We start from the raw sequence: 26,279 nt of genomic DNA, 5'->3' as shown, positions 1-26,279 counted from the left end.
GACCACAACCGCATATTACCTGTCTCCACCCTGACAACGTTAGGCGATCCTTTCACATCATTAACAAAGGTAGTGACTTCAATAACATATTCCGTTTCCGGCTCAAGATCTCCCAACACCACGCTGTGTCTCGACTGATCAACAGTAACCGTTTTGGCTGTGCCATCAACTGGATAATATGTGACCTGGAAGTTTGTCATAGAAATAAACATTTGTTGATATCCTACACAATGTAAGCAACATACCTCGTATCTATCAGCATCATCGACGACATCCCACGATACTGTGACTGGCTCCCCACCTTCTGGAGTTGAAGGTACGTTCACGGTCGAAGTTATCGGGACGTCTGCGAAATTTGTTTTAGAACAAATCAGATTAATCGGAGGTACCGAGGTACAGGTACAGAACTTCAATATACAATTGAAATAAAACCAACTATTTTCGGCTCACATTCGTCAGGGGTAATCATCAGCCACTAGTAGAGAATTAAAAAGAACTTTGCATAGCAACTGTCTTATCACCAGATATGATGTCAGAGACATAAAAATTTGAACTGATCGCCATTATATTGTCACATTCTGAGAAATTTGCATCAAATGTAAATTGTAACAAAGGAAATAGAAAAGTAATATTAACCGATTGAGAATAGCGCAATCACTCAAACTCTGGTTACGACATCAAGACAATGAAATTAAAGTCATTCAACAAAAACAGTTAGAATCATACTCGTTGTAAGATTTGTTGTGACCGGTTCACTTCTCTGGTCTCCCAAAACGGAAGTAATTTCAGCAACATATTCCGTAGCAGGGCTCAAGTCTAAAATAGAATTGGAGATTCGGAGATTATGGAGTAATATGAGTATACAGGAAAACAAATGCTATCACCTCATAGTAGGTGTAGTAAGTTAGGATGGGCGGAAGCGAATACCTGAGTGATTCAATGCTGATTCGACGTCATCATTGATAAAAGCAGGTGACATCCACACCACTAATCCAATAAAATGTACACATATAGTTCAGGATTTGGATTGGACTAGGATTGATACCAGAACGTGGAAAAAAATTTGGATTTGAAGCGATAAATCAGTTCATTCTGACACAAACAACTGGGGTACACAAAGTTTGTAACTGCTATAAATTGTGATTTGCATGGTTTGTGAAGACAATTGAAGTTGGTCATTTTATATCATCAGCACTTTTAGCAACCGAACTATAAAGAGTTCAAATTACCTTCAAAGAGAATCCAACTATCTGTAGATGTTTTACTTGGAAGCCATCCTTCCGCATCAGTGACAGGTCTCAATCTCACTTCGTAAGTATACCGGGCTCGAGTCGACGGCGCTCTCCATTCCACAATGGCAGTGTCTTCAGACACATCGCTAAGGGTCACCTCACTGACAGGTTGAATGCCTGAAAATGTAATCGACACTGTCATATGTGACGTTACATACATTACAGTTTCAATATCTTATATAGTATGATTGAGAGGTGGTGTTGATTGAGGATCAGAGCTGGTTAGTAACCAAGTATTACATTCTCAGTGTACTCAATTAGATTTTGCCCGGTTGCACTGCTTTCTCCAGTGTTACAGTTTTCAGATTAATTCTACTTCTACCTTACACTTTTTCAGCAAAAACTGGTTACTTTGGATTTCATAAAGTAGGGATCAATGTTGGTATATGTTCGTATCACTTATACAAACACCTTGTGAAATAGTCCCTGTATCCTGGTAACAAAATCTATTTTCAAACTTGCTCCTATTCGTAGTGTTGTCAGTCATTTCAGTTGGTCGCGCGGAATCACCACCGATTAGCAACTAAAAGTATACAATTGAGCGGTACATTCATATTGAAATGAATTCGAATATTTTCAGCTGACAGGGGTAATCGTCAGAAACCAGCAGTAACTTCCACTTGAAGTAGCTTTGAAATGTCTCGAAAATTGCTATGTCTATTCATAATTGAGTATAAATTCATGAAGTTACTTCTCATTCTGCGCAAAATCTAGGCGATTACGATTATCACTTCATATAACCCAATACCTAATTCCACATAAGGATTGTAATACCTCCAGGGGTGGTGACTGACAAAACTGTTGGAGCACTCATTTCGTTTCCTTGCTTGCTCTGGACTCGAATCTCGTATCTGGTGTTGGGTTCCAAATTGTCAAGACGCGCTACATTGGTCATCGTCTCGAGAGTTTGCATCACATTTGTACTTTCCGGGATGTAGATTACGTTGTATCCTGTTAAAATTAGTTACCGGTACCTCATAGCAAGAGAGTCAGTATCCAAACAACATCGAACTTCCCCAGGGCGGTCATCAGCCACGTCGAATCATGTCATTTTGACTTGAAACTTGATAATTTCAAGCGGTCTAGCAAACATCTTATGTGTGATTCAATCACTCCAGATCGGAGGAGTCGAGAGCATTTCTGATGAGGCGAAATGCAAAAAATGCACCAGTTTTGACACATGATTTCTGTGCGTGTGTTGTCTAGACATAGGCCGTATGTTGCTGATGTAATGATATTGGGGAGGGGTGAGTTTGCATACGAACTCCGATGAGTTTTATTGCACCATAAGAGCAGCAGAAACCCCTTGAATAAATGCAATCTAGATTCTTGTGTAAAACCATTCTTTTAGTAAACTGGGATAGTCTGGTGCTGAAACTGAGAACTGTGGTCTCATTCTGTTTATCACGAACACTATAGTGTGATTACAATAGGGCTCAGGGTGTAAATATATTATTCACATCACCAAAAACGGTAAACTATGAAAAAAGGTTAGGATCCACTTCAATAAGCAAGGTCATGGCATGCCTAGATAAACGATTTCTTCTTTCAGGACCTTTGTATACCATATTGATATTGCATACCAAGATAATTTGAATAACCGACATAATTATTATACTCGAAGTAAAATGAACAGGATCAGAATATTGATTCTATGAACTGGCAATTGTCACTGATAAATATTGACATATGACCATAAGTCTTGAAGGAAGTCACCATTCATTTGACGAACGCGACATGTGGTACAAACACAAGTAAAATTTCACTGACCTGTTATTTCATCGGAGTCAGGTCCATCCCACGCAAGCGTAATTGAATTCGGCTGCACGTCCACAGCTTCAACGTTATCCGCTTGGTTAGGATTAGTCTGAAATCAATCGAAATGCAGAACAACACCAGAAATTTCACTGTTAAAGCCCGGAGTTACGCTGTGATACTGTCAGTATCTGACATAAGCGTGGAATTGGATACTAGATATCAAGTCTTTCAGACAAATTTCAATAACAGGATCAGAACATAGAATTTAACAAGATCTACAAATTTCCTGTGACTTTCAGCAAACTTGAAATATCATTCCACTATTAACAGGAATGAGACAGAGCATTTGAGCATGTGACACAATGAATAACAACTGTTGTGCATGCGATACATGAGTATCCCAACGGTGGCCACAAAATTAACCCCTACTCTAAACCTAGCTACGGTGCCACATGCTTATATCATGTCGCCAACAGATAATAAATTAATCGTCTCTGATGCACTTCGAAAAATACATCACAGTTTTTATGATGTTATGAAGAAGTTTATTGCAATTTACCCATTGCTTGTATGATATCATGAATAAGTTTAGCAAAAGGTTTACCGTGGCGCGAATACGGGTTGGTCGGCCAGCCCGGCCCTCAGCAGTCCTGGCCACCGAAATCCTGTAATTCTTTCCTGCTTCCAATCCCATAACAACGACGGTGTCCTGGCCTATGTCTGCATTCACGATCTGAAACATTGTTGTTTTTATTATGACGATATTGGGGTATATATTCACAGTAACACAGCATCCTCAACATGCAATTTAGTTTCATCTTCATTAAACAGCTGGCTGACATTGTTCAGAGGTAATTGCCGACAAATACGGAATGCTAAAAACTCGAGCGTAACTGCACTACATACCACCAATTGTATTGTCAGAGAAACAAATCAACATAAAATGCTGTATATATTTAAAATGAATATTGAAGTTCTATAGTCCAATAAGTATCTCCAACCATTCTCAACACTTAACCACACGGTTCACTTGCTTGACACAGAAAACTAGTGAGATTATTCAGTTGCAACAATCACGGTAGTGCAATCCAACCCATCAGCAGGAAAGCTACAACCGCATTCACCAGGTTTCATATGGAGCATGATAAAAATTTTGTTTGATAACAACAGCCATATAAGAGCCTGAGAACCCTTCAACAAACCCTACAAATCAAGAAGCAATTTAAAACAGAGCCAGTTAGACAGGCTCCGTTGCTATTCCCAGTTATATTTAAATTCATACAGTTTTATACTCAAACAACATTAAACAATCACACCAAAGCCAAACTACAAAAGACTTGAAGGATAACATATAATACTAATAGGAAGGAATAACATCACGACTACAACCACAGAGCCATCATTTGAAATCTGATGGACTTGGATGAAAATCCTGTACCGGTACATCATAACATACGTTGCGTTTCTTAACTAAAGCTGAATACCTGGCCTTCATCAACGCCTCCTACAATGTCGACTTGAACTTGATGAGCAGTACTTGAATCCCCAAATCTCAGCGTGAACGAGCTGTTGGTTCTGTTGATAATATTCACTCTGGGACGACCAAGACGTGAGCCTGTTACATGAAAAGAGTGTTCATGAACCAAACCAATCGAGAGTAATTTGGTTCAGTAACTAGAGGTAAATAAACTGGTCAGTGCTGCTACTCATGTAGAAGTACAAAACGTAGCTCTAAAAAGCATTCAACCTAACTTTTAGGACAGAAATAATAAAGTTGGATAGCAATAAAATCGATTATTGCATTCGTCAGGATTTATCAACCCATGATTAAGGAAACCAGTTGATCGCAGCGCGTAAAGTTAGTTGTAATGTCATGATTTACCAAACCACAACAAAATATATGTAACTAGTTAACTAGCTATACAAATATTTCCGATAGTGATCGTGCCGTGCCGATTGTCTCCTAGGTAATGGCTTCACTAAACAATAAACGAATTACGTACCAATCATTGCAGAGCAATATCAATATTCTATAATCCGTTTCTTAGCTGTACCGTACTATTGCACAAGAGTTACATTTCTCAATGATGATAATTCTACCTATTACAGTGGCAGTATCGTTATCAGCAGGCTCCTGTTTCATTCATGAAATTGACAACTGAAAGCTAATAACACGTTTTTGTATTGTTATGCATCAGACAACGCCACTTGATCTAAAACTCGGGACACACATCATCGCTTGTAATCTTAGCAGTATTTGATCACACAATTACCATTCTTCCGGATGAGCAAACTGTATCTTCTCCGCCTAAAATGCGTCCCGATTACCAGTTTTTCATCACATGATTAGCATTCTGCGGATCTGCTAACTTTTATCATCCCCACCCTTATCAGTTAATCCGAGGTGACAAATTACATCTTTGCGTCTCGCTCAAAATGAAAAATTGTGTACTGTAGAAGTACTTCCTTATTGAGGGACAATTGCAAGACAGGATGCTGAAAAGATTGTTTAGTTAGTTGAAGATACCTTGGAATCCTTGATGAAGAATCAAAAATTCATGCATAATGATGAAACAAATTTGAATACATACGAACGATGGTCTGATCAGCCACTCTACTAAAAGTATTTTCCAAACGAAATTAACCATCATTGATAGGGCGCCCTAACTAGAGTCCAACCGATATCATATTTTAGAGACAATTCTGATAAAACTGATAAGTAGTAAGTTAACGAAAATCTCGATATCATCATCCGATATTCAAAAGATATGGTCTATAGTTCGGGGCGCATTTCCAAAACTTCAGAATATTTATTTATACAGCTTCACACCCATTGCTATGCTTGGACATGAAATAAACTAGGAAGGCTGTACCTTACCTGGCCAACTGTAAACTATAGGAAGTACCAATATCCCTAGTCTAGAAGTTCTCTGACTCCCTACTGCCATCATGTGACAACAGGAAATTTGTCTATATATCTTCAACCATAATCGGCGATATCGATATCGCCTTGATACTATCGGCGAACCAATATAATCGGCCGAGCTTTAGTCCTAACACAAGCACATCTGCCGCAGAGAGTCAAGTCTGTGTGACACACCAATGCAAAGCACATTGAGATGCAACTCACGCCTTGGAGCTTTCGTGGAAACCGTTCCAGATACAGGCGCACTCTGTCCGGTCTCGCTAATTGCGATCACATTGACATCATATTCGGTGTTTTCTTCCAATCCTCGGAGAGTAACTCGATAGCTAGGCGTGTCGACCATTGACCAAGCTTCATCACTACCTCTTGGCCGATATCGAACTTCGAAACCTGAAAATAACCAACCAAGCGATATGGGTTGTGATGTTACCATTTCATTCAAGTAATCAGTAGACACTAGTGCATAGAATTCGCATTATATTTGATTTGCTACATAACAGGACTACAGGTGATATTATAGATTTGAAGGAAACTCATGATATATGACAATAATAGGCTATACTATTTTCATTTCCGGCCACTTATTAAAAACCAAGTAAAATCTGGGACGATGATTCTGCGAAACATTAATTCTGATCAGTATTGCCTGTATCGACACAGCAGATATTAAATAATTTTGAAAGACTATATATGTCACTTTGGTGCTAGTATTTAGGAGCAGACTTCTTTGCAATACTAAATTGCTCCTTGAACAGATGTTTTAGTTGACCATCTATCATCACCTATTGCATTCAACACTGTTTTCGCCAAGAAATACCCTAAAAACACGAAAGAATGTTAGAGAAACACATATGTAATTGGTTTAGTAATCCATTTGTAATATATCAGCATTGGCCTGAAATCTGAATATAACTGAGTTATTAGTGAGAATTGTATAGCAGTAATGTAACAGGAGCTCCTTCATAAGCATACCAATTTCTTACCAGTAATTGAATCATCTAGTATCGAATCCCATACAACAGTGAAACGTGACCTCATGACATTAAGGAATTGAAGATTGGTCGGAGTCGGTACCTGCGTGTGAGGAAACAATGTCACAAATAAGCGATGCACAGTGCACAGGGATCCAACTATGCCAAGAATGGAATAGGCAAAGCATTTATCCATACTATACCAATACCCATCACCACGTAGGGCTTGAGCTAAGTCTGATAACGTGGTGCCTAAATTTCGAACACCTTTACACCAAAATTATGAAAATATACATCAGATTTAATGTTGAATATGTGGTTACATCTGAGCTTTAAAAATAGTAGTAATAGGCAGCCTGATGCAGGAAAATGAGGTAAAAGCAAATTTTGTCCCCAGAAATTTGGGCAATATAAATATTCTTCGACCAACAATTCTGTACTCGAGCTTTATTAAAAGTCTCACAGTTGTGTAAGTCACGACAGCAAATTTGGTGGAGGTGTTTCGAAAAATAAAGTCAGCTAGATATATTTTACAAGTACTTACAGATGCACTGGGTCCAGGAGGAGTTGGCTCACGTTCCATTTCTGAAAACATCAAAGTGTTACTACCACTATTCAATATCATCACACACTATATCCAGAGGTGGCCAAAGTAGTCAACATTACTACTCAAGATTATGTAGAAGCGATGACCCAATTACAAGTAGAATTAGCGATATCCACGACTTCCCGAAACTATTTCAAGTAGAAATAAAATAATGATGAGTCTGAAAGGTAGCCTACTCTAGTAAGAAGTTTGAAAAACAGATTTGGTTGAGAGGTTGTCCTCTTAAAACAGGGAGTCCGACGTGGCTACTAAGATATGTCTTAGCGACTACCGTAAAATGACCAATAACTAGGGCGATTTTTTTTTATCCAAGTAAAGGAATATTTTGACCAAAAAATCTAAATTTTGACTTTTTTCACCTTAAAAACTTCATTTTGACCAAATTTTAACCTTATATATGTAAAGTAGGTGCTTTCCCACATAATGATTAAATTGTAGGCTACTATTTTCTTTCATTTCTGGTTGGAACTGTCTGTCCTTACGAAGTAGTTTGGTCGCAAAAAACTTATTTGGCTTAAAAACATACATATTTTTACATGAAAATACTTTATTTTAACGAAATCCGGAACTATGAAGAATTCCAGTAGTCGCATCACGCATCAAGGGAGAAATATTTAAAACTTGTTGCAGTACAACGAAAGATACTTTCCTACATTCTTGGGCAGAAAGTGTCTGCCCTTACTTAGTAGAGAGAGGGCCAAGAATGGGGAAAGAACGTTCAACAGCAGCAGTTGTTGGCTGGCAACACTGAAGTTGTGCGTACACTGCTGGTGACACACCATGATGCTTCATTCTGACAATGGTGACTACATCACAATTTTTCATCATGCGTTTCTTGATATAAGAACCATGCCCTGTCTTGCTTCAGTTAGGATATGGTGGTACATTGAGCATATCACGATATCAACCAATTTGTTTTATTTGAACGTTTATGATTCACAATGAGCAAACAATGAGCCGTCTACAACGGTAGACCTATAAAGTAGGCTGTAAGCTGTAAAATATCAAATGATAATCTCCCTGGCAGTGCAATATCTACGATACAAACAAAATGCAGGTTGCAAAAAAAAGTTTGACTTTGTTAACAATTTTGAAATCTTCGTATAAGAACCAACCACGCTGTCTTGCTTCAATAGGCTAAGGATATTGCGGTACGCTCAGCATAACACCATGTCAACTTATTTATTTCATTTGGCCGTTTATGATTCACAATGAGCCAATAATGGGCCGTCTACAACGATAGACCTATAAAGCAGGTTAAAAGCTGTAAAATTTCAAATGAAAAGTTCACCAAGAGTCCAAACATTTACGATACAAAGGAAATGCAGTGTGTCAAAAAACTTTTGACTTTGTAAACAATTTTGACAATTTTTGACCTAACACTACAATTTTGAATTTTTTTTTACTTATTTCGACATGTCAAAAAAATCGCCCTACAAATAACACTACAAATAGGAACAATCTTTGACAATATATAAGCGGTGGATTTGGGCAGAACGTACTTGAGCACTGCTAAAAATCAGAAGTACTTCCTTATTGACCAACTCTTACTACATCACATCTTCCTTACCCAAATTGAGTACATCCGACACCGGCCGACTGGACACACCATCCCGTACCACAGACACCGCGACCTGATATTCCTGTCTCGGTTCAAGGGCTATTTCCAGGTACGATTGAGTGGTGTTGAAACTCTCCACTGCACCTGTCCTACTGTTGGCTACAACCACACTGAAATAAATTTTTGAAAGGAATAAATAGGATGCCGAAAATTTTAATATCAGAGGCCGTCAAAGTTGCCAAATGTGCTACTCAAGTAGAACTAGAAGTAATTTTTACCTAATTACAAGTGCTTCAAAGAGGTACAGAATTTTATTATACAATTGATTAGTATAGGCCTACTCATATTGAAATGAATCCGAGTTACTTGAAATTACAGTCGAGTATTCAAAATTTCATGCCAGTGACGTCATAATTTATGATACGATTGTAGATATACAATTTTTTTCCCAATTCTCTACTAGTTGCTGATGAATGCCTCTGACGAGTGTTAATCGAAAATACCCTGGTTCAATTCAATATGAGTCTACTACAATATGTTTTGCAGGACATGTCAAAACTTCTTCATGCGAAAACAAAAAGTGAAAGTCAGAAAAATGCTCCAGCAAGTGGTTTGGAAAGTAAATTCGGTAAAGGAGGCCTACTTTCAGCAATATAATCTGTGGTGGATATTTTCGAAATTGGAGAATGTATCTACACGACCAGCCAATAAGCGAGAGAGAGAGAGAGAGAGAGAGAAAGAGGGTGAGTTTGTTGCTTTGTTAACCATATCATTAAATCAAGTGAAAGTATGTAAAAATACTCAAAAACAAAAACACATACACAATAACTGTGTAGCTAGAAAGCGACTGATGAGACTAAAATCAGTTGCAAGCTTTGAAATTAGATCCCGCTACCGTGATACAGGGGCTATTTCATAAAGTTATTATAACAGTTTCACTTATAAAGTGATACCAACTCATCTTTCTGCTTTTCAAAATCCAAATTGTACAAAGTAAACAGTTTTACATTAAAATCTTTATAGTAGAAGTAAAAGAAAAGTAGTCTATAACCATAGCGACTTCAGTAAGTAGCACATGTAGGCAAAGCAAACTGGGGTATTATGTAAAATTATTAGAAAGAGTACTTCTATACTGATCCCCTCTGATTAATATTGATACTGGATTAGGTTAATTCAGTAACTTCATTTAGCCGCAATGCCTAGCTGGTGCCTTGCATAATGCAAACACAGCTTCATAATTTTGCTGACACGTTTCACAGTACCGATAGAAGTCTGAATCTTCCTCTGGTGCATCGTCCCAAGAAGCCAACAGTCTCTCGCCAGATATCGACTCCAGTCTCAGATTTCGCACCGACGATGGTACTGCCCTGTAACTGGCACAAATGTATTTGTTGCAGCGGAATGATTACTGTAAGCCTACATTCTCAAATTGCGAGAATGGGTGGGAGCCTTTCAGCTTCAAGAAATCATGAAGCAGTTTACGATCCGTGCATATGATGTGAGTATGCCGCTGGTCAAGGAATATGCAAAAATAACCTTGCAAGGATTTCTAGGTCTCAAACCCCCCTCCGTGCAATCCCGGAGATGCTGAGCGAAGAAGCCAAGGATACCAGTTTAACTGATCAGGTCTTTGGTGTAACCTGACCGGAGATTGAACTCACGACCTACGCATTTACCAATAAAGTAGTCTTACACAGGCATACCTCGGTTGATCAGGAAAATCCGGAATTCTTTCAGTTATTTCTCTACCGGCCACTGGTATAGTTCCATTCAGTGCCTCACTGGACAGCCGACTTTCAATCTTTGCTTTGACAGTGACCTGGTATTCCACACCAGGCAGCAAGTCGCTCAAGACAACGTTAGAGTTCACAGTCTCAACAGTCTGGAAATGATCAGCATATCAGTCAATCTTACTCAATCAAATTGGAAGAGTCTTAAATTGGGAACAGGTCATATACAGGCACAATTCAAATCACCTGTTTCTCTCCCGACAAGGATTGGGAAGGTCGGTAGATGACTACGTAGCCGGTAACATCTTCGTCGTACGGATGTTGCCATGAAATTCTAGCCGAAGTCTGACCCAGAACTTCATAATTGAGATTATACGGCGGTTCTATCTGTTCTGGGTATTTTGCCACCTTCAAATACAAATCAAGATGTGTTGATAAAGTTATTGAAAACATCCGATCCTCATAAAGTATAAGCTAAATATCAAATGAAGCCCTTTAAGACACAGAATTTAGGAATTACACGAAATAATATGTTCATATCGTAAATTTATTCACTACAAGCTTTCGAACGATATCAGCATGAATATCATTTTTTGTCTGTCTGATGCAATAATACCACAACAAATATCTAGCAGATATTGCGGTATGGTAGTAATGGAACGCAACCAACTCAATTTAGTACTGTAATTATTATCCTGGAGTGGACAATAAAGAAATTACGACACAAAAACCAAGTGTTAAACAAGGAACAGCCATCAAACTAGTTTGCTGTAACAATGCAATATATCGGTCTAACAAATAAGAAAAACAAAACGGATGGAAGATCCGCTTACTGAATTATAAATGGTTCTTGGTACAGAACTTGAAGATAGCTCTCATATTAATATCCAATAATAAACATATCCAACATCAAATGTCCCACACCCGTGAAAAAATACAGAAATGACTATATGTCTGGGATTGATCAGATAGAAACGGTTACTAACCAATTCCACAGTGCTCGAATCTCGGCCAGAGGAGGAGCGCGAAGTGCATTTGTATTTTCCAAAGTCACGAGGGTAACGTACGTTATCAATTTGCAATTCCATTACAGAAGGATCTGCAAGTCGACCCGTAAACTGTGTGTCCGAAGGATTGTGGGCCGACTGAAATTTGGAGACAAGAGGTCATTATGATCCGAGGTAATATTTGGAAAAGTAACATTGAAGAAATAACATTACACTTCCCTTGTAACTAATATGAGCTCTTGGGCACATGATAGTTGATCACACAATGGTTGATATGCTTAGATAAACAAACAGGCTTCCTCTTCACATATTTGATACCCAATATTGCACTATGAAAGCAAAATGATATGCAAGTATACGTATTCTAAAGTAGATTTGACGCTGTTGCAAAAATCTTACTGTATACAAAGAGTCAGTTCTTTGTAAAGTACTTCAGAGTACATTTCAATAATTAATATTCATATTTATTACCAGAAACATTTGGATCAGACACTTATTAGGCCTTACTGTCAGGAGTGTCAGCTATAATACGATAATTCGAAAACTTTGTTTGACTACAGCGGGAATCGCTACTTGTTATGTAACACGAGTACAATTTGAATTCACAAATACTAGAGTGCTATAGTACAAGTACAGTACACAAATTTCTATCTAGCGAGTCCAATAAACCATGTAGGTGTAAGCAGACATGGGGTAATCGCGATTAGTAATCGTAATCGATTACGACGATTACAGCATTTTCAAGTAATCGTAATCGCAATCGATTACATTCGAAAAAATTCCGAAGTAATCGTAATCGTAATCGACTACTTCCCATATCTAATCGATTTCTCTGTGAAAGAACGATTACTTTTTATTTGTACAAGGACTATGACATATGAACATTCGTGAACAAGGAAGAAATATTATACCAGGTTCGTGATAGCACAAACGTCTGATTTTCAAACGCCACTACTCATTATTACGTCAGAAGCAGCCTATTAGCTTTGCGCGTCATTGCATAAGAAGTATCCACAGTAAATAGATATTCGATGTACGTACGTCGTACATTAGCGTGATTGTAAAAACACCCGCCGTGCTGTGTATCAGGTTATCAACACGTTCCACACGCCACTACCTCGCAGCAGTATAATTTGCCTCCGCTCTGCCTATTTTAAAATAGTAACTTATGTGTTGATGTCTGGTTATGCTTATTTAAACGCAGTTTAACCATTGCTGCTTGGCGAGCAGCAGGCCTATCCAGTACGTACGTACACCGGACAAATATTTGAAATTTTGTACTCGTCAAATAAAACATTGCGGTTTCCACAACTAAGCAGTAAAAATCAACAGCTGGTGATATATATATATCATAACCGAGCCGTTTTTGCCGTTTCTCGTAACTGCAGCTTGCAGTACAATATCTGTATTAAGTTGAAGGCAGAATTTTATGTTCGCTTCGTCATATTCTCATATGACTCTACTTGAAACGGGCGTCAATCGTTATTTCACAATTACTTTCTTAACATTGGGACCTACCGAACATCAAGGACAGAAATAAACTACGTCCTTCCTTCCTTCCTGCCGCTTATATATCATGTTAGCATGGGTTGTAGCTGGAATCAGGACCAAAACAGCAATTCGTTGGTGGTAATCCCAAGTTGAATTTCGTCAATAATATTAGTAATGATCAGATTTACCTGTAGAGGTTGTTCGTCTGACGTAATCATGGTGTTTGTCATTTACAGCAGGCTGATTTTCTACATTTTTGATTCCGTATCTGCCGACTTGTAGCACGGCGCACTTCTAGGCATTTTGTAAGACAGCGCTTACGCGGATGAGGCGGCGAGGATGAGCATAGATAAATCTCCAACACTTTGGTAGGAATTCTGAAGTCGACCTCTGTCGGACTCGAACCCGCAACCCATCGGTGTTGCAGCCGTGGATTATACCACTACGCTATCTCGCCACACAACTACACCTACCTGCAGAGCTGGGGGCACGTAATTCATAATTATAATCGCTGGTATCTTGTAATAATTACTTTAGTGTATGTTGTTAATTCGTGACCTTAGGTTTGTTATATAATCAAAAGATATTGTAGTGGCTCAAACGCAGCAGACTAAGAGAAAAACTTTCGTGAGACGAACGAACTAATTGTCATGTATTCTATCTGACTGCATGTCTAGCAACTCAAGTTCTAAATTACTAGGGTCAGTGGCCCTACAATAGGACTTGAAAACTATTTCATCATGGGCAAAAAAGCATTCATTCCGTCAATGCGGCCGCTGAACTTAACAATCAAGTCAAATGATCCATTGGTTTGATGGTCATATAGCGTTGTAAAACGTGTTGTAACACCACCTGCACTTAATTAAATATGTAACTGAGCAGACTTAGATTTGAGTGCCGATCCAAACGCATTTGAGTGTGAGGATACTTTTTGAAGTGAGTTGAATAACGAAATCGTTGCTGAGTAGAGAATCGCTACTCGACAGCCAAGGAATTGGTCTCCACCCTTATTTATATACTCCAGATTCCAAGCCAGGCAAGTGTAATTTTTGAATATCAAAGTTAATTAGATCTCTCGAAAATACTCCATAACTTAGGTTTGTTTACGAAATACTTTTTGATTCCATTTCGATCTCGCTCTCCACCCTATTGGTAAATTTGGGGTGCGGCAGATATGGCCCTGACAAGAACACAAATCGTTGGGCGCGATAAATTGACCTCCATAAAAATGGGCAATGGGTACATTATGACGTAACATGCAAATGACGCATCTTTTTTTAAAAGGAGTTTGTTATCTCATTAGGCCTTTTCGGCGCAATCCATATATTGTCTTCAAGCATAGCTTCTAAGCAGCAAAATAAATGTAATCGAGAATAATCGTGATTACTTTTCCAATGTAATCGTAATCGTAATCGACTACTTCCTGATTTTGCTGTAATCGTAATCGTAATCGCGTCATTAAGAAGTAATCGTAATCGCAATCGATTACATTCATGAAGTAATCACCCCATATCTGGGTGTAAGGTGCATTGATCATTATGATAGTGATATAGCAAAACGCATTTCGGGAGCCCAGATGGGGCTACACGTCAAAGTTTGAGAAGCCTCACTGTAGAGTACAATGGAAGTAATACTATCGTTGAAACCAATATCGCCCCTAAATCACCTCTTGTCCTGATGAATCCGGATAAGCAGTGTAAATCAGGTTTTCGCGGCCAGCAGAATTAATTTTGTACCACTGGACCTGATACACAAACGAGTCCTGGCGTGCGTCACACTCGAGGGTCAACACGTCGGGATATGGAGCAGAAACTTCAACGACACCCACTGAAGATATCCATACACAATTGCATGATTACACAATAAAACTAAGTACATGTGATATGCACATACCCGTTTTCACTATACCGTATAAAGGATCGCTCAGTACACCATTTCTCACAGAATAGATCGTGATCAAATAAGAAACTCCCGGCTCTAGCGAAGTTACAGTTTTGCTATTAGGTGCAGAATCTGGGTATGTAACTGTGAAGGGTGAATCTTCATCCCGGGATTGAACTTGGATTCTGCCAATGTAGAAAACACATATGAGATGGTAATATATTAATTCAATTAGCAAGTTAAACATTATTGAGCATAAGTAGAGGGAGACACTATGAAGACGAAAGACATTGAATAGCATTTGTAAAATGTAATAAATCGATGTTTAGTTCTTAGAGAGGCATGAATTGACCGAAAACCAAAGTGCCTGGAATAACTTCAAACGACACACCGAAATATAAGCAAATGTAACAATTGAATGCTGCCTTTTCTACATCTTTTCATGACACTCCAGACACAACTGCAATGCTTCAGAGCAATTTTATGTGATCCTGTTCTGAATCTGTTATCCATCATTTAAATGATAGCTGTGCATGAGCAGTGTGACTCAAAACCAAAATAATCATATAGTTGAAATGGTATTCATGAACTGAGGAACATTCTACAGTAGCATACACACAAAACAATGAGCCATTTACTACAGCCAAGAACTACACTGATATTGAATAGGCATCGTTCAATGCTAAAATTGAAAATATCGTACACCGACCTGTATTTAGTATCTGGAGTCCATCCTTGCGGGGTCTGCCACGAAACACTGACTTGATCATTCTCAATGTTCTGGAAACTTATCATTGTCGGTGCGTTGGGTTTGATTGCTACCTGTAGGGGAAAAGTATATCAAAACAAAAGAAATTTTTGAGAGTGTACAAGGTATTCATACAGATTTGGTAAATTGATTACTGAGCTGTGTCGATAATCTATCTCCTTTCTTTGCTTGTACCCATACTTGATACGTCTTCCCGTTTATGAGCTGATCCAAAACCAAGAATTGTGCTGTAGTATCTCTTTCCTGATGATAAAGAAATAAGCGCTAGTATGTTATTGATAGAACTTCAGTAGTCATGAATGGAGGGATTCGAAATGCACACGGATAAGGTGAGATTTGCAGACCTACTCGAGGATGCTTAGAATCTAGTCAAATAATAGTAGGCTAGTATACTTATATCAAAGCAGTTGCTCAAACTACAATGGGTTGCCATAAAATATAATTTTCACGCCATCCGAAATTCGAGATCACACTCAAGGCATACAACATTGTTATCTAATTGATATGGTCAGTTTTTTATACATACTGTCACCTATACACCCAAATGAAAGTGTGAACAGTGTCTCCCAACCACATGGTAAATTATCGAAATGACAGATTTCGTGTTGTCAGAAGACACCGTTCACACATTCATTTGGGTGCCTTGGAGTCAGTCAGATTCCACTGGTTGGAATTGAGCCAAAATTGGTGTGCAGCATTTCTATTAGGTAATCTTACAATTGTATCATGCAGCCAGTAAAATTTGACAAAAACTTGTTTTTGAAAGCCCTACTGACCAGCAACTACAACTGCCTCTATAAAAGTATAAATTGCAGAAAATGTACAAAGAACAATAACATTATGACGCATGATGTGTATTCCAAACACAGCAGATTAACAATGCTACTCACAACGAGGTTTGATGAATCAGTCGCCCTCGCCACGTCCCAATAGCGGACTCTGTATCCTGTGATCCCAGTCTGATCCGTCTGATCCCAGGAAATTCTAGCCTGGGTGTCCGACAACATTTGAGCTCGGAAATTCGAAGGCTCCGGGATATTCTCAACCTGAAATGGAAAATAATGACGGAGGAGATGAAAAATTTGATCGCTTTACATTGTGTAAAGAGCAATTCTGCAATCAGTTTGCATCAGTCAGTTTCGATCAACTGATCAATGTATTGGACCAATTACACTTTTCAAAAGTACTTACCTGCATACTCTGAGGCCCTTTCATTTTCTATTTTAACTGGAAGTAGTTTTGTCATGTCTTCAAAATTGCTATTTCTACTTGTAGTTAAATTGAAATTCATACCTTCTAATTAAGTGACAAGGGTACTACTTTGACCCCTCTGCCACGATGTCACATTAGGTGATGCTCGAATAATGAATAGTCCAAAATAATATTACTCTAATAGGAATTGTGCTAGTCTAATTGTTCATTTTACCCCACACTACCTAGCGCAGGGATGGGAGATTATTTCTCCCAGCAGGTCATAAGTAGGGTTACCATTACCATACGTCGTCCTTAAAGAGGATGTGTCTTTTTTTTTTCAATAAATTGAAAGTGTCCACGGAGGACGCCTAAATGTCAATTTTTTTGAGAATTTGTGCTTTAAAAAACTGGACTCCGATGCAGCGAACGCTAGAGTTGGCAAGAATATCAACGAAAAATACAGCGAGACGGGTTTTTGGGAGCAGAGATAGGAAAGATGACCTTTTTTCAGTCAATACCTCAGAAATGGGGAAAAGCGGATAATTTGGGCAAAGATTACCCTTTTTTTAGTCAACACAGCACTATTGGTCGATAAATTTTCAAAATCACCAGTTTTATTTTCCAGGTACTTGAGCTTTTATAATTTTTGAAAAGTTTCCTCTTTTTCAAATCTCGAAATATGGTTACTCTAGACCAGAGGTCTCAAACACGCAGCCCGCGAGACCGATTTGTGCGGCCCGCGACGGCATTTTGGATTTCGAAGTATTCGATTATATTTAACTACCAATATTTTTTTTAATTTGAGAACTTAAAATTCGCTGAAAAACTACTCCAGAAGCCTGAAACTACTCATCAAACTTCACTATTACATAACTTTCAAAAGTTACGACACAGTAGAAGGTTAAGTATTAAGTGACATCACTTGTTTATTATGGTTAAACGTGGCCCATTGATGATTTCTACTGAAAATTGTGATTTGGTCTTGGGCTCGACCTTTTGTAGAATCACCCGGACTTAATCGGTGATATAATAAAAATGACTCTAGCTAAGTCGAGTCAAAAGGTACAATCAGAGAAGGACCTTTGTGACGCGGAACGCTGTGACTAGGTACAAACACGGACGCAACAAACTATGAAACTGGTATGGAAAGAAGTAAAATATCAGAAGGTCGTAGCTTAAGTTTCGTAGCTTTTTAGATATCTAAGCAGGTCGGTATGGCAACAATTGGCATTATGTTGCCCTCTTGATGTATAGTGGGTTACATCCTGTGTCATCTTGGGTATCTTTATCCATGTTATTATCGGCAATTAAATGTAGCGAGTGTATAATAGTCGTAACTTATAATTCACAGCTGTATCATAAATGGATTCTTCGGCGATTGAACACTTCCATTGCTATTGCACAGTAATCAGTAGATTCAAGTTTTTATTGATCCGTTCAAATATTCGAAGGTAATAACGCTGATTTAATTTGACTTTGGTAATGATGTGACCAATAGCCTATTTATCAGGCTTATACCCGAAACCCGGTTTTGGCTGAACTGCTCCGATGCTCGGTATCAAATCAATCTTTGTAAAATTCTAAAATTCTACCTACAATTGTGGCACGTCAAATGTCCGCTAGCTGCAAAATTATAACGCGACAGCTTTTACGATGTCCCCATATTTGTTCTCTCGCATGGTGTCTACAACTAATTATTTTGACAAACTATGCCAAGTACAGCAACAATCTTATTTACATATCTAAAAATGTTATCTTTTTCGTGCCAGGCGTGAATTCACAATAGTAATTCACATTTTTACGAGATGTGTGGAATGCCGGTCTGCAAGGTCCCGTCAAACAAGGCCTACTTGGAAATACATTGAATTCTCCTATCATTGGTGCTGCGGCCCGCGGAGCCATAGAAAGTAGGAAATTGGCCCGCGAGCACATTTGAGTTTGAGACCTCTGCTCTAGTCAAATGTGAATCAGAAAATACACTGACAGGCTTGGCTAGCAGGTCAGCATCAGCCGAGTGTGTGTATTTATTACATGATTTTTCTCATAATGCAGACACAAATTATATTCCTTAAACATGGAGACGTGGCCGGTACTCGCCATAAACTAAAAAGGCCGGTTCACGGCTGACTTCGGTAAAAAAATATAAAGTGCTCCAAATCGTGTTGAAATGTCGGCATTCACCCTTATCTTCCATTGCTTGACATAACATCGTTTGATAGTGGATTACATTACATTACTTTACAAATTCGGATTAGGAAACGTATGACGTAACAGTTTAATGCACACACCTGGCAAAAAACAAGATTTGGATTTGAATATGGAAACAGTAACTTATAACTTTATTTGTTACGGCATATTTTGCTATATGGTATTGGCCTTATTTTGAACCCGGATTCAAAGTAAACGCATGTTCGGATCAGTTTACGCAGTAGATTTTATCCACACATTAACAGTAAGAAATATATATTATTCTAGTTTAAATTTCAAGGAACTTTTCGCAGGCCGGTCACAATTGAGCGCCGCACAATGCCCAGGTCTGACCTAGTGGCTGAGGGTTGGAATACACACATGACTCGAGGAGCTAGGTGACGTAGATTATAGCATTGATGAAATAGCCTACCTGCTGCTCAAAGTAATGTTCCAGTGGTGCGGAATGTCTGTCGCCAGCGTATGCAGTGATACCGACAAAATACTCATTACCCTCGCGGAGATCAGTCAAAGTAACAGTTGGTTCGCGAACCTCCTCCCTCTGAAATGCGTCACATGTCATCATCCGTAAAGCATGGCGAAATTTCAATGATACTTACAAAATAATCCCCAAACGCGCGAGTTGTCGGATAGTAGACAATAGTATATCTGGTGATTGCGTAACGTCCGGGAGATCGCCACGTCAGTACTGCCGTCTGCGGACCGGTGATATCAACGTTCAAGCCTCTCGGGGCAGGTATTTCTTGGATCTGAAAAGATTTTGAGGTCATTAAGGCAATTGAAGAACATTGCCGAGCGTGCCATTGCTTTTTAGAAGCAATGTAAAAACAATGTGGTAAAATATAGCAAGTTTCAATTGGATAGTTTTTCGGACTTTTGATATATTCAACGCATACAATCACTGACATGTTTGACCAGCGTCTAGTGATGGTCTTAGTAGTCACCGATTCTATTCAGGTAATGATAGAATGTAGAACTACCGTTGTGTAGCAGCAGGAGCATTGTTCAACACCGTCAAGAGCTAGAACAGTGGTTCTCAAGCTTTAACTGTCCCAAAACCAAAAATCTTCCAAATTACACATCTAGTAGACAAGTAGAGCATTAACAACCGTGTTAAAATGAACAAGACCATTAAAATGTGATTTTCATACAAAACAAGATGATTATGAGCATTTACGGCAGTGGTTCTCAACATTTTTGTCTTCCCGGACCTCTTTTGAACCGTCACGGACCCCCGCGGACCCCCTCACCATCAACTTTTCCTTCAAAATTAGCTCAATTATCGTACTTACGTCATCTGTCTTGTGCAAATATTAATTGTAGGCTAGTGATAAACAGCCACAAAAAAACTTTTCTTGAAAGTAACACCGCACTATACGTACAAATAGGGTAGACTTATATTATTTCAAAGTGAATTTTACAGCTGTATTTATTGTCTTGGAAATGCGTGTCTTCGATTTGATATGAACGAAAGTCGAAAATCCATTCCACAAAGATAGGTGGTGGCGAATGTAATATTAACGCGTCACGCTTCCGGCGACAGCTTTTGGTGTGAGTTTTTAAAGAACATATCACGTCCAACCAAGTAATTTCTATCTAGCATCTCATCATGAAGTTATTTAGTGGTTATATCACAGGAGAAAATGGATTTCGTGGCGTGTTTTCAATTACTTCGTTGGAACGGATTAGGAATCAATTCAGAAATTTCTATGTCTAACGATTACCTACTAATTTGCTGAGACTGGCAACTACAAATCCAAGATGTTTTGCAAACATTTTGAAGTCGTCCTGTTGCACCTTGCTATCTCCAACATTCAATCCTTCCACAAACCCCAACAAAACAACTCTAAGCAGGAATAAGTTTGCATTGTCAGGCAATTGGCAATTTGACAATTAAAATGAGTTTGCACAGTCGGATATTTCCTCTCAGACGACTATTTTATTGATGTGAGTCCTAAAGTTTTAGCCATTATGAAGCGAAAATGACTCATGCTTTCTCTAATTGAAAAAATACAAATTAGGTTATCAATAATTTTACAATTTTAGAGGTTTCGCGAGCCCCCGGTTGAGAACCACTGGTTTACGGCACATCAATGTGACTTTTGTTGTATTAGTTGGATTGAAGTCTTGACCTCCGCTGAACACCTGAGACTTGCTCAACAAAGCCTTGGGCTTCCTATGAATTTCGTGTGAAACCACTACTGTAGAAGTACAGATGTGTCTCCAGAGAAATTGTATTGGCTCAGCCTCGTCGATATTTATCAGCTTGCCCTATCGCGTCATGGATCCTACAAGTTAGATGGTCATCAGTGCTGTTGGCCAGAGGAGTTCACATCTTGGTGAAAATGCTGAAAGGTCAAGTTTCCTGAACTGCGAGTAGGCCTGTGCCTGTGCGAATGGAAATACAAGTGTTTTACTCAGCTGTAGTTGGGCTAAATAGTAAATGAATGAAGTTTCCATGGGATATGTCACTAAATAGAAGTTCTAGTACGGTGGCTCTTAACCGGGATCGTCACGAACCCCAGGGGTTAACTGAGCCAGTCTCAGTGGTTTGCTGGAAGTAAAGACATACACCTGACTGGTTCAGCAGAAAGCACATTGTTTTGAGGTAAATTTTCCTTATAATTTTTTGTTTTGCGTGCAAATCATGTTTTCAACTGGTTATGTTCTGTTATCAATGTTGTCGATGCCTAGATTATTGTGTACACCAGTGTTTTATAGCAATGCATTAGATGAGATGTGTGATGTGGTAGAAATATGGGGAACACCGAGGGCATGCAGATCAGCATAAGGGTTCTTGTGGTGAGTAAAGGTTTAGAACCACTGTCCTAGTAACATTTTGATATCGGCAGAAAATACAAGTGAATTGAAAAAAAAGGAATTAACATTGACAATATCGGTATAAGTTAAAACCCCTGCTACTACTCAAGCTCTATGTGTGTGTGTGTGACATTCGACTCACTGCAGTAACAGGTATGCTGGCTTCTCCTTGCTTTAATGCAGTTGGCAAATCATATTCGACACTACAAGTGTACGTTCCCACGTCCGAGTCTTGAAATTCTTTTATCACCAGTTGCCGTTCATTCCGTATGGTGACACGTTCAGAAGGGCGCTGCATAAAAAAATTCTCCATAACAAATGCCCTTCTGTACCAATTCGTATAGAACACCTACGCATATTCATAGTAGATAGCAGCAAGACGGATAACTGTGCTATCGGAGTTAGTCAAAGTGACGTACAATTTGATTCTAAGCAATTTTGAGCAAAAGTGATCTCAACTTACATTCTACTGCAAAAATCCAAATTGTAAAAATTTGGCAGTTGTGCCTAAAACAGACTTCGAGAGGAGGTAGCCGGATTGTAATGACTCGAGTCGTGATTTTTTGATGAGTCTACTTGTCTCACACAATTGAAAAAATGAATGGACTTGTGCATGACTCGAACTAAGTCATATGACTCTAGACCAGAGGTCTCAAACTCAAATGTGCTCGCGGGCAAATTTCCTACTTTTTGATGGCGCCGCGGGCCACAGCACCAGTACTAGGGGAATTCAATGTATTTCAAAGTAGGCCTTATTTTCGGGTTTCAGGCATAGGCCTACTCCTGATAACTAGGCTTTATTGATCATGTCATTACCCAAGTCAAATAGATTCAGCGTTTGATTTTACCTTCGAATGTTGGAACAGATCAATAACAACTTGAACATAATGGATACTGTAGCATAAAAATTGAGATGTGCAATCACCGAAGAATCCCTTGGTGCTACAGCTGTGAAGCGTGAGCTACGACTAGTTAATACTCGCCACAATTAATTGGCGATAATAACATATATAAAGATATCCAAGATGACACATGATGTAACCAACTATACATCAAAGGGGCAACATAATGTCAATAGCGGTTACAATACCTAACTGCTTAGATATCTAAATAAGCTATGCAACGCGAGCTACGACCTTTTGATATTTTACTATTTTTCATACCAGTTTGATAGTTTGTTCATAGTGTCCTATATGGTGTGGACACAAGCAAATCTCACGGCTCAGTGAAATTGGTCTACCTCACACTTTCCATTTGGTCAAAGGCATTTTGACGGTAATTTTTGACAGGCTTGCGCAGCATTAAATTTGATAAAACGGGTATCAATGGAAAGCTACCACAGTACTGATTGCGAAAATATCAATTTTATTCTGTTTGTGGTCCTGGAACTCCTTAAAATAGGCCTCGAATGATGCATTGTAAGTGAGTTTGGTATTGTGACACAACCATGCCGTCTGAGCAGCTCAGGAGCAAATGCGCACGAGAGGGAGAGTGTGAATGCTCAATCGCTTGCGCAAAAATGGCCAAAACACTTGCAGCTTGCGGTGATCCTCACCGGCTTCCAGACGTCATTGCTGCGTCACCATACCAAACTCACTTACAATGCAACATTCGAGGTTTATTTAGTGGGGTTCCAGGAACACGAGCCGGATAAATTTATTTTTTTCGTAATCAGTATCACGGCAGCTTTCGATTGATACCCGTTTTATCAAATTTCATACTCGGCAAGCCGTTCAAATTACCGTCAAATTGCCTTTGACCAAATGGAAAGTGTGACGTACACCAATTTCACTGAGACGTGAGATTTGCTTGTGTCCACACCATATATAACACCATGGTTTGTTGCAAGCATGGTTGTACCTAGTCACGGCATTCCGAGTCAAAAAAGTCATTCTCTGATTGTAACATTTGACCCGACGAGCACGAGTATGAGTAATTCTACAGAAGGTCGCGTCCAAGTCCAAATCACAATTTTCACTCACGAATCATCAACGGGTCACGTTTTACCATCATAAACAAGTAATTTCACGTAATATAGTTGATCTTCCGCTGCGTGGTAACTTTTGAAAGTGATGTATTAGAGAAGTTTGATGAGTAGTTTCAGGCTTCTGAAGTAGTTTTAGAGCGAATTTCAAGTTCTCAAATTAAAAATAAATTGGTAGTTAAATATTGTCGAATACTTCGAAATCCAAAATGCCGTCGCGGGCCGCGTGTTTGAGACCTCTGCTCTAGACTAGGACGACAAAGACAGATATTTCATTGTAACTTCGAAGAATAGTAAACTCACCACAATATTGGTATTTGTTCTATCAGTCCTGATAGTTACTAGGAAAATAGGGCCAGAGTGTGAGAAAAATTGCTATATTATGAATGCCAGCCATTCTATATCACTCGAGCAAAGTTGAAGAAAGTGGATTTATCTGGATTGAACTGAAAACCGAACAGTGAACATAATGACTTGGACTCAGACTCGAGTCCCAACACAATGCCTCGGACTCAACCCTCTACTCGCTGACTTGGACACGAACTTCACTCGGTGGTGAATTGAAAATGACTCGACTTGACTCGAGTCAAAACTATAAAAGTGAGATTGACTTGTGACTCGGAACCTTTTGACTTGGTTGCAACCCAGGGAAGCAAGCAAAACCTACTCGAGTACTCCCAAAATGAAAGAAAACTAGAACTCCTTGTCATCGACCAACACTGTCTGCAATAGATCGACGTGGTGAAGATATGAAAATAAATGAGAAAGAATGCAAAATGTTACCGTTTGTGAAATAGGGGTGCCGTTTTTCTTCCAGACGACGCTCAAAGTTCCGTCAGGGAAGGTTTGGTACAGACAATTTAAAAGAACCCTGTGCCCGATCCGAAACGGAGCCATCGGTAATGTCACGATATTGACCGGGATCGTCTCTGCGAAATAAGTTTGAGTCATATTCAACATATTGTATGCTCACTAATAAAATATGATTGAATAATACATTCATGTTGAAATAAACCCGTGAATTTTTGGCTGACATTTGCCCGGGGTAATCGTCAGCATCTAGTAGTGAATTGAAAAGAACATTGTATATCAACAGTCGTATCACCAGATATGACGACACCAGCATAAGAATTAGGGTTTAAGGTCAATTTCGGATTACGGTATAGACAGAATTCTTCTGTTGGCACAAATTAGGTGGACGAATTTCAATAAAATGCGACTCCAAGGAACATGAATGGAAAAATGAACAACCCCTCCACGACGCAAAATATGTCATCTCGGTAAGATATTCTTTTTCTAATGATATTCCATTCATTGAGTATGGAATTTGCAGGACCACCGGGCAAGAGATTAAAGGTACAACGTTCATTAAATGCGATGAAAGTGCCCATAAGGGAAATCAATATTTTCCTTTAGATCAGCTGATGAGAATTCAATTAAACTTTGAATTCATTGGTGGACACTTGGACAGGTAATAAACATCAAGTATCCTGAAAATTGTCTTCCTGCTGTCACGCCATCAATCTTCAGCAGAAGGGTGAATGATCAGCAGTGTAATTGCTCTCAGATATGAAGTGAATTACATCCAAGTACATAAATTAAATTACCACACCACACTGGTGCAGTAAATTACCGTCCTATGAAGCACAAGGACAGAGACTTTTATTTCTCTGAGGGCCATAAACTACCATCCAAAGAGCCATAATTTCCCGGCCCTTGAACTAGAACCATATTTTAATCATATCGTAAAAATGGTAAAACTGGTGCTTACCGATGATTTTGTCAAAAAATGAATCGCCTCGTGATGGAGGAAGGCTTTGGACTGTAGTCAACACTACTGGAGCTGTTGTAGGGGTGTCGGGAGAGATATACCGTACTGAAATCGGTGATTCGGCATCTCCTGATCTGTAAAAATATAGATTGATAAAAATAGATACCATTTTAATGAAGTAGGCAATCATAGTCTGAATAGTCACTCATGCTCAGTAGTGAAGTAGGCTTGTACTTTTATGAGAGAAATTGTCATAAAACCTGTTTGACATTGTCCCTGTATAATGGTAACTAAATTTACATTAGAAAT

The 26,279-nt window shown here is 38.9% G+C and overlaps 1 protein-coding gene across 3 annotated transcripts in view; it reads right to left on the bottom strand.

Annotated features, from left to right (window-relative positions):
* LOC145455859 (collagen alpha-1(XII) chain-like) overlaps positions 1 to 16,042 on the bottom strand; it is a 59,809-nt gene extending 43,767 nt beyond the window's left edge. For 2 of the 3 annotated variants that reach the window (XM_080333878.1, XM_080333881.1), the window contains exons 1-19: positions 15,934 to 16,042; positions 15,237 to 15,409; positions 15,010 to 15,170; positions 11,832 to 11,990; positions 11,092 to 11,253; positions 10,819 to 10,997; positions 10,378 to 10,488; positions 9,125 to 9,285; positions 7,492 to 7,532; positions 6,960 to 7,050; positions 6,181 to 6,366; positions 4,535 to 4,665; positions 3,655 to 3,783; positions 3,063 to 3,159; positions 2,067 to 2,243; positions 1,230 to 1,409; positions 727 to 816; positions 246 to 346; positions 20 to 185 (exon numbers count right to left, since the gene is read on the bottom strand). In XM_080333878.1, the coding sequence (XP_080190004.1) occupies positions 20 to 185; positions 246 to 346; positions 727 to 816; positions 1,230 to 1,409; positions 2,067 to 2,243; positions 3,063 to 3,159; positions 3,655 to 3,783; positions 4,535 to 4,665; positions 6,181 to 6,366; positions 6,960 to 7,050; positions 7,492 to 7,532; positions 9,125 to 9,285; positions 10,378 to 10,488; positions 10,819 to 10,997; positions 11,092 to 11,253; positions 11,832 to 11,990; positions 15,010 to 15,170; positions 15,237 to 15,409; positions 15,934 to 16,019 (2,581 nt within the window). In that variant the 5' untranslated portion in view covers positions 16,020 to 16,042. The remainder of the gene's footprint in view (positions 1 to 19; positions 186 to 245; positions 347 to 726; positions 817 to 1,229; positions 1,410 to 2,066; positions 2,244 to 3,062; positions 3,160 to 3,654; positions 3,784 to 4,534; positions 4,666 to 6,180; positions 6,367 to 6,959; positions 7,051 to 7,491; positions 7,533 to 9,124; positions 9,286 to 10,377; positions 10,489 to 10,818; positions 10,998 to 11,091; positions 11,254 to 11,831; positions 11,991 to 15,009; positions 15,171 to 15,236; positions 15,410 to 15,933) is intronic. The other variant, XM_080333879.1, reaches the window with a different exon arrangement.
* Positions 16,043 to 26,279: the final 10,237 nt, after the last annotated feature.

This window comes from Botryllus schlosseri, chromosome 14 (genome assembly GCF_051294905.1).
Source record: "Botryllus schlosseri isolate E-star chromosome 14, Bs_hap1, whole genome shotgun sequence".
Classification (NCBI taxonomy): Eukaryota; Metazoa; Chordata; class Ascidiacea; order Stolidobranchia; family Styelidae; genus Botryllus; species Botryllus schlosseri.
The sequence above is the reverse complement of the archived record's forward strand: the minus strand, read 5'-3'. Positions and strand labels throughout refer to the sequence as shown.